The 9,030-nt window shown below is 40.4% G+C and overlaps 1 protein-coding gene across 1 annotated transcript in view; it reads left to right on the top strand.

Annotated features, from left to right (window-relative positions):
* Window positions 1–6,722: 6,722 nt before the first annotated feature.
* The window catches only part of ARHGAP8 (Rho GTPase activating protein 8), a 43,193-nt gene continuing 40,885 nt past the window's right edge, over window positions 6,723–9,030 (top strand). The window contains exon 1 of the mRNA XM_018083687.2: window positions 6,723–6,816. Within this exon, the coding sequence (XP_017939176.2) occupies window positions 6,780–6,816 (37 nt within the window). The 5' untranslated portion in view covers window positions 6,723–6,779. The remainder of the gene's footprint in view (window positions 6,817–9,030) is intronic.

Below are 9,030 nucleotides of genomic sequence, written 5' to 3'. Positions count from 1 at the left end.
TGTTTGGGGGTGCAGTTAAAGGCAGAAAGGTGTAACAACAACAAGTAATTTTACATGACAGTAGGGAATTGGCAAGGGTTCTTTTGAAGCTGACTTTTGTTGAAGTATGGAAAAGGTCTGATAGCAGAATCCAGTTAATAATTTCAGCTACTCTGCTACTGCTATTGCTTAATCTTTTTTGCCACAGTCTTTTGCCTGAGAACTGCTCTGTAATGTGTGTAAATAGAGACAAACACCTCTGCATAAGGTGATGAGGTTTCCAGGGTAGAAACCTTTATAATGAAGCAGCGGTTCCACAATATTTTCCCCCAATTTTTATTATATATTATTATATTATTGTACATGCAAGCAATAAAACTTTGATCCAGATCATGCAGCGATGCACAATCCCATTCCTGTCAATTTAGTCAAAGGACACTGAGGCAGCAAAGCAAGCATAAATCCCCATTTATGTCAGCTTTGGGAGGACAGGACACACTTGATGCCACATTTGTCTTGCTGATAAAAAAGTGAACCTGCCAAAATTGTGTGAACAAATTTGAATTGGTAGGCTTTGTTTATGCTGTGTCACTTCTTTCTTTCGTGTGACCTCAGTTTTTCTGATCTGGGACAGGGAACTTAAGAGTAACAGTTAAGGTGTCATTGAACCCTGACACAAGGCTCCTCTCACGCTGATTTTAGTCTTTTTGGAGCTCGTTGTCTGTGTGCCATACAAGGCAGGAGAACTACACCTCTAAAAGGCTGGGCACAGCAAACATGGGCCATTACAGGCTGAGAGAATTGGGAGTGTTCAGCCTGGAGAGGAGAAGCTTGGAGTGACCTGCCTGCCCCTTGCAGTGCCTGAAGGGAGCCTGCAAGGAAGATGGAGAGACACCATTTACAAGGGCCACATTTTGACCAGAACTGGAAACGTTGGCCTGTGTTGCATAAATATAAGAAGAATATTAATTTATTTTAAAAGCCCTGATTTATTCCAGCCAGAGGAATCCCCAGTGCATAATTATGCAATTAAAGAACCCTTTTTATCACAGTACACAAAACCCTTTGTCCAGTAACTTGTCAGAGGAATTTAATTAAAAAACACAGTCCTAAAAATATACTTGTCTGCAATTGAAAGTGTGTAATCCCTGGAGATGGAAGTGCTGGTTAAACACGAGTTCAGGCCAACATAATTCTGCCACATTAGTGTGTATTACAATATATTAATTTAGAGAGCAAGTTCCATAGATGACTGATCATTAATGTTTACTCTGATTACATTGTTTAGTCAATAAACATTTATGCTGAATGAAAAAAAATAGTGTAGTGTCTTGTATTGCAGCCACTTATCCATGTTCAGATAATTTTGTCCTAATGACACACAAGCATAAATAGCTTTTTGTCAATTGGTTATACATTAGGCACTTTTTTTTTTTTGCCCATGTGCCAGATGAACGAGAGGATGTGATAAGAAAATAGCTGCACTGCTTCAGACAACAAAAGGGTATTTCCAAAACCTCTTTGCTAGTAATGGGTAGAAATAGCCCCTCTACTTTGGTGCTTTCAGAACTGGGAATGGCTGACACCTGCAGATATTTATGTGCAGTAGGGAAACACTTTTTATTTCACTCTGACATGCTTAACTCTTCCCATAAATAGATTTTTTTTTTTACTCATTCCAGCAGAGAAGCTATGGCAGGGTAGGGAGAAGAGACCCCATGCCTACATATTTGGTGGTCAGTGAAATGACAATGCTGCTTTTCCAGCAGAGGAAAACTGGTGATGGGCAGCCTAAGAGAACTTAAAGGTTTAAGGTTTACTTACCTGCTCCTGTCCTGCAACAGTGGCCACAAAGAATATTGCAATATACTTTGAGATTGGACGTAGTGCATGACTGTAGGAAAATGTTTTGTTAGGGGAGTGGCCAGAATTAGGTTGGTGCATCCCCTGGGGTTGTTCCTGGCCAGGACAGCCTGGGAAGGACATCCCAAACTGCAGCCCAGGCCCTGCCACAGAGGGGTGTGAGTGCTGCTCTCAGCAGCATCACTGTGCTTTTGGAGCCCTTCCTCACTCCAGCATCTCTCATATTTTAGGTGTTTATGTGCTGAATTTTTTTATTTACAAAAGTGTGTATGTGTAAAACAGCCCATTGAGTCCAGTTGTTCTCCCTCAAAGCTCTCTGTGAGAGCAAAAATAGTTCTGTCCAACAAAAACTAAACTTCTGGTTCCAGGAGTGTGCTACCCTTTTACCATCCTCCCTGCTGAGGATTCACAGTGTAGCAAAAGTTGCTTCATCTGCTTTATACACAGTGGATATTTGTTTTAAGTGAACACAGTGCTGGTTAAAAATTACCTGGTTGGTGGCATCAGAGACTGAAATCTGAGTTGTGTTCAGAACAGGTGCAATATAATATGCAGCCACCTCCTCCCTCCCTCCCTTCTGCATTACTAAATTTTGTTCTAAACAAGGTTCAGACCAATGTTGATTTAAGAGAATGCATCAAAATTCCATTTATCATCTTTAATAAGAATGCTTACTCTTTCTGCTAAGTTTCTAGACTCTCCTACCTTTACTGCTATACATCCATGGGGTGAAAATAAAGTTTGCTTTGTATTCTCACTGAATTCACACTGGTAACTCTGTGATGAAAATTGTTTGAGTACCAGGTTCCTGAGCCATCAAGCTTCACCAGCCACTCTATCACAAATAAAAACCATTGCTTGGAATTGCAGTTCTACCTGTCAGTACAATTACAAGTAGAACAAATACATTTACTCCTTCAGACAGGTTTCATCATTAACAGTTTAAGCAGAAAAATATAGTGGGATGAATTCTTAATAATTTGGGAAGTCGTACAACAATATCTGCCTGCAAGTTTTGGACAGAATTCTGGTCCAACAAACATCAGAGTAGCACTAAGAAATGCAGTGACTAAAGAAAACTTTCCTTGCAGTAAAGGACTTTTCATTCCCTTTGTTCCTGGAGGGTCTGCAACCTTTGGAGGTTCTGATCATTATATGAAAAGAAGCTCAAAATCCCCCAAATTAATGTGATATAAAAAGGATAAAGTCTTTGGATTCTTTTTAAGGCCCTATGTATTTAATTTTTATTTTTTCTTTTCCATTTTAACATAATATTTTTCATCTTAGCCTTAACACCAGGTAAGTTTTTACATTATTTCTGGGACAGAGTGGTGATGCTACATCACAGTGTTATTTTGTATGGAGAACTGGCAGTTTTAACCATTATGAACTTTTTGCTGATTTTGTTGATTCTGAAAGAACAGAGGTGTCAGCTTAGCATGTGAGAGCCCAAACCATATTAAAATTCATGCACACAGTAAACACTGAACTGTTGCAGGAATATTTCTAATATTTTGCTTTAAATATTAGCATGGCATTTTTCTGTGGTAAGTGATAAGGAAATCAATTTATATAGTTCCAATTAAGGATAATAGTATGCTTTTAAATTTGATTGAAATATCCATACACAGCTGTAGAACCTTTTGTAAACTTGCACTGAACTTTTCAAAATATAAATTCTCTAATTGTAAATATTAATTTACCAACCTGTGTGACATCATCTTTCAAATCATTTGGGTTTTTTTTCAGTTTGTTGAATTATTTCAGCAGAGACCTTAAGAACCAGAGCTCTCACTGTCAGTCTTGGTGTCTATTTGTTATTCATGGTCTGGCTGATTTTCATCAATGTATTGCCAACAAAGAGTGGCAGGTCAGGAAAGAATATGAAAATAAACTGTGTCAAATGCCTTAAATCAGATGCTTATAAAGAATGTGGACTTGGTAGACATCGTGCAGGAGACACACTGAGGAAAAATACTCTTATTTACTTGAGTAAATACTCTTGATACACTTAAATACTCCTATTACCTAAGAGTAAGCATTCTTATTAAAGATGATAAATGGAATTTTGTTGCATTCTCTTGACCCACATTGGCTTGAACCTTGTTTAGAAGAAAAGGAGGATGGTTTGAATACGTGTTTCAGGAGTACATTAGGGACTCAGCTCATGCATTGCTGTGTTTCTCAATTCCACAGCGAATTTCCTGCAGTATTGTAAATAATAAAATAATCTCCTGGCACCCCTTTGCCTGGTTGTGTATCTGATACCCCTGAGCAGACACAGGGAACTCTCATCCTCTCGAAATGGAAATTGCAGGCTGATGTTCCACCCCGAGCCGTGTCACGCCTTTAGGAGTAACAAAGGATATCAGTGGAAGGCAAAGAACGTCAGGGGGAAAAAATGAAGAGAAACCACACTATTTACATTTGAAGAAGAACGTATCTGACAGCTGAGTGAACAAAAAGAAAAGGCATCGGAGGCGCCTGAGCCCTGACAAATGTTGGAGGAATCCCTCGCCCTTTTTCGGCCTCTCGAGTTCCTGATCAGGCAGTTCTGCCTGTGACTGCCTTCATTTTCACTAAAATAACCCCCTTTTCACCAGAGCAATACTCCTTTAGGGATGTCAGCGAGCAATAACCTCGCATTCGGAGGAATATGGGGACGTGGCGCGTTGTAAAACACCCTCAGATCTCTCTGATTAATAAAAGGCCCGCAGCTCAGCTCTTTTCAGGGCTTCTTTTTCCGCGGCTGCCTTTTTGGAGGGGCGAGGTGGGGAAGGCGGCGACTCTGAGGATGCCCAGGAGCAGCGATGCCCGGGAACAGGGAGGCTCTTCAGGAGGTTCTGTCATCTCCCAGGAGCAGGTCAGCCACGGGCTGCGCTAAACTTGCCTCGGAGCTGGAAACTTTTCCAATTGCTGCCCCGAGGGACCGGCGAGCTGGCAAAGCAGGCAGAGGGTTTCTCCCTTCCCCGCTCCCCTCGTTCCCCGGTTCCATGGGAGTTATTCCTGCCTTCCCAAGAACTTGGACAGTAACTTTGCTGCTTTCCAGCAGGTTTGGGGAGAGATTTAAATCTGCCCTCCCTAGATGGAGCCGCTTCTTCTAACTCGTACTGAATTAGTATGAAGAATAAGCTGGTTTTTGCTCCATGCTATGTAACAGAAGGATTGTATTTCTTTTGTCCTTCTAAAAGGGCTTCAAGGAAATGGCTTTTTTTCCCCCCCTATTCCATCAATTCTTTTAGGCTTTCGTTACTCACATCACGTGAAAAGCATTTTATAGTGTCAAAGACACAGCCTAATTTTTGTGGCTTATGACTCGATTTATGATTTATGGTTAATATTCGATAGGGTGGAAAGGCCTGGTGTAAATAGACACTTTAGAAGGAAGAGCCCCATTTCCTAACAAGAACTTTGGAAAATACTTGCCTGGGATGAAGTTTGTGAAGCTCAGATATATTGAACATTGGTTTTATTTGTTCTGAAAGTTTGGCAGATGGTGGTCAGTGAAAACTATATTGGAAAACATAACAGAAAAATAAGTCACAAAGAGCTTCTTGTGGTTAAGTTCCACTAAGTATTTTTAAATAAAATTATTTTTTAATTATTATTTTTAAAAATAATAATAATACAAATAATAACTTTAAAACGACAATGGAATTATGGTTCTGAATACCATGTCGTAAAATTAGCATGAACTGAAATACATCTGGCCCAGAATTGCTTTCTTATTTTCTTTTAAGAATGTTGGTGCTCAGTGAGAAATTGAGTAATTTTGAGCTTAATGGGACTTCTCCCTGTGTATGGACTTTTAATTTGAATTTCTTGTAAATGCAGGTAATTGTTTTCAACCAGGAACAAATAAGATCATTACAAAATAATTGCTAAATGTTTGAAAATCTTCTAAGTGGTGGAACCTGCAGCAAGCAGGCAAACTCTCTGGTCTTTTTTTAGGTCCAAAATAGCAGTTTCAGTGATTTGAAGGAGCAATACAAACTCCAGCCTCTTGGCGGAGGAGAATAACGTGCTTGTGTTTGCCGTTTTTCAAGGACCAAGCCATGAATTTGCCTATTTTTTTTTTTTTTAACATGTTCAGATGATACCAAACGGGTTTAAACCAAGAGGGTTAAACTGAATTCAAAGGAGAGTTATAAAAACTCAATTTCTTTCTCACTTCCACTCTCGAGTCTGGGGTTTTAATTTAAAGGAAGGACTCATTTGGGTTTTTGGAGCAGCTGCTTGGGAAAACAGACCTTCTAAATCATGTTTTTCTCTCCTGATGCTCACTTCGGGTGTGTTCCTTAATATTCTGTTTGCAGAGCACTCCACAGAGCGTTTCACAAAAAGCAGTGATTATGCAGGAACTGCTGCTTTTTCAGGTTTTTTATATGTTAATGCTCACTTGAAATTTTCATGAAGCTCTTTCATGTGAAATGTGAGGTGTAGAATGTTTCCTGTAATGAAACTGAGAATTGCTGTAGAATAAGTGACTTGGTGAGAGGGTATGGAGTGTATAGATCATCTGCACTAAGAAAAAAAAGAAGTTTTAAGTTGTTTCCAGAAGTGAATTAGTCTGAAATACTGATGCTTGTCATTAAAAATGTGTAATATATGAGTATTTTGAGTAACAACCCCCCAGAAAGAAAAACAGGTCAATTTGTTGAAAGTCTAATTGTTAATTCATAGCTTTTCCTTCTTTGGATTGCTGTTTTAAAATACTTTTATAATATTTAGTAAGAAAACGGTGGCCAAGTGCTGACAAGGCTTTTCCCCTGCAGCAGTAGGATTTCTGAGCTGTTTATTTGTTTTCATTTTATGTTTGCATGGTGGATAAAACACACCACAATATCACAGCAGCTCCTTTTGTTTCTTTTCGTAGGGCTGACCCAAGGACCATTTCAGCCTGTGAGGTCTGCACAGGCTTGTTCCTGAGGGGAAACATGTCTGAGATTGACTATGAGAAGCTGGCTGAAATAGGTAAATATTTTTTATTACACCTCAAACGGCGTCTGTGCGGAGTTACAGGTGATTTAATGGAGCATCTTCAGTAAGCAAGAGGCTTCCCCAAGGTTTTTTAATCCTTGTTGGAGCAATCCAAGCCGAGTTACAGCCTCTGTACTGGTGTGTACCCTATTAAAGCCATTAGGGCTGAAGGTTGGTTTAATACATGCAGCTTTTGTGGCTGATGGCTGGTGCAATTCCAGGCTGTTGGAATATCACCATCACCACAGTTGTGGCACAAATGGGAGTCATTTCTCCCAGCAGACAAGTGTTGGATGAGCCCAGAAACTGCTGCCCTGCCTGGTACTTCCAAAGGTGCCCATCCAGAGGAGCAGTGCCACCACAGCACCAGGGCAGCAGCGTTTTGAAGCACCAGCATCACTTTTTCCTTTTTTTCCCCTGGAGTTTCTGAAGATGCCAGGCTGAAGCCCAGGCCAAGGGTCTTCCAGATCCCCCCTATGAGAAGTAAATAATCTGGTTTTATCATAAGCAAAATGATTTTAGTGGAAAACTAAAGAGGGTGGTGGGATTTTCTTTTCTTTCATTTAATTCCAAGGTTTTTTAGGCACCTTGTGGAGCCTGGAAGGTGAAAGGCCCACCTGGGCCTGATGCCAGGGAAAACATTGTGGTCGGGATAGGGAAAAATCTAAAGATGGAAACCTGGCTGGCCTTTGTGTGCAGAGAGACCCCCTGTACAGGTACATGTCATCAGTCAATCAGGAGGGAGGGTAACACCCCTCCCGAGTTCACAAAATTACCTTTTAAGGTAAAATACCTGTCACCTGTCAAACATTAACAGGTTATCTAACCAAGAGGGTACAAAAAGGGCCTGTTTTTTCAAACAGGGGGGTGCTTTTTCCAGGCCACCTGACCTGGGATTGCCCCCCCAGCGCTGCAATAAAGAATTTCCTGCTGCCATTTTCCTTGTCCTGCAGGTATTTTTTTTGCCGTTTCATAAATTGAAAGCAAGGATTTTTCCTACCCCCGCACCTCAGCCTGCCTTTCTCTGTCCCTCACCTCAGGTTTCACCACTCCCATGGTTTCCAGGAGGGGCTGGGTGGCCTTTGCACTCCTGGGGGCTGATTGCAAACCCATGGAAAGCAGCTGTGCTCCTCGAGGCCAGCTCTGGATCAGCCCCTCGCCTTGTCTCCCAGGCTGGGTTAAAGAGCAATAACAGATTGCTGCAGTTTGTGGAGCAGGACAATAAACTCCTCTGTCACTGGGAGGAGAAAAAACAGAGCTGAGGTCTCCCCCAGTTTGTAAAATAATTAATTTTATTTGTGTTTACTACGAAAACTCTCTTGAGCTGCAGTGCCCTTGTTGTCACATTAAGAAAAAAACCGAACCAAACAAAAAAAAAATAGAAACAAACCCCAACCAAACAAACAGAAAAAAAACCCAAACAAAATATACAAAGAACTGTCTCGCTGGGTCAGGGCCCTCCAGCTGTTCAGCAGCTGTGGTTAGTGCTGGGACTTCTTTAGTCCCTGGGAATAAGTGCAGCACAAATGGGTTTGTGCATTTATTTTGCTTCTCTGGTTCTTTGGCCCATCCCAGAGCCAGATTGGCTGTTTCTGCTGTGTTTAACCTGAATATACACTTCATTTTAAGAGCACCTGATAAGTTTTCAGTGGGTTATGGTAAATGGTTCACAGCTCCCTCTCCACAACCCCACAGACTGGCATTTACTGTTCCTTTTTTCTCTCTCCCCTTTGAAACTTTTTCTTCTTTTAGGGGGTTACAGTGCTCAGACATGGAGGGGAAAAAAAAAAAAAAAAACAAAATAGTGTTTTCCTTGTTCTGAGTTTTAATTTTTTTTAAAAAAATTATTTATCTGCTGCATTATGTTCATACTGTTATTATTCCCAACTCTTGGGACAAAAACACTCTTTAAAGTGAAAGAATACTTTTCCAGGTAAGGTTAGTGTAGCTTTTTATGTATGATACAATTTTAAAGGTAGAAAAATACACATTTTGGAGACAATAAGAATTTAAACTCTTTTAATGTTTCTGAAGAGGACTCTAATGTTGTATTTCTAAAGGCAAGTAAGTTTTTTTTCCTATGCAACTGCTTTTTGAGAAGGCTTTTATGAATTCAGACATAAAGAAATGTAAAAGTAGTACACATGTTCCTGACTCCTCTGTGTTTTTGAGAAGCACGGCCACGAGTGGCGTTTTTCATCCCTGTGA

This window comes from Manacus vitellinus, unplaced genomic scaffold (assembly GCF_001715985.3).
Source record: "Manacus vitellinus isolate BGI_N305 unplaced genomic scaffold, ASM171598v3 scaffold_66_pilon, whole genome shotgun sequence".
Classification (NCBI taxonomy): Eukaryota; Metazoa; Chordata; class Aves; order Passeriformes; family Pipridae; genus Manacus; species Manacus vitellinus.
The sequence above is the reverse complement of the archived record's forward strand: the minus strand, read 5'-3'. Positions and strand labels throughout refer to the sequence as shown.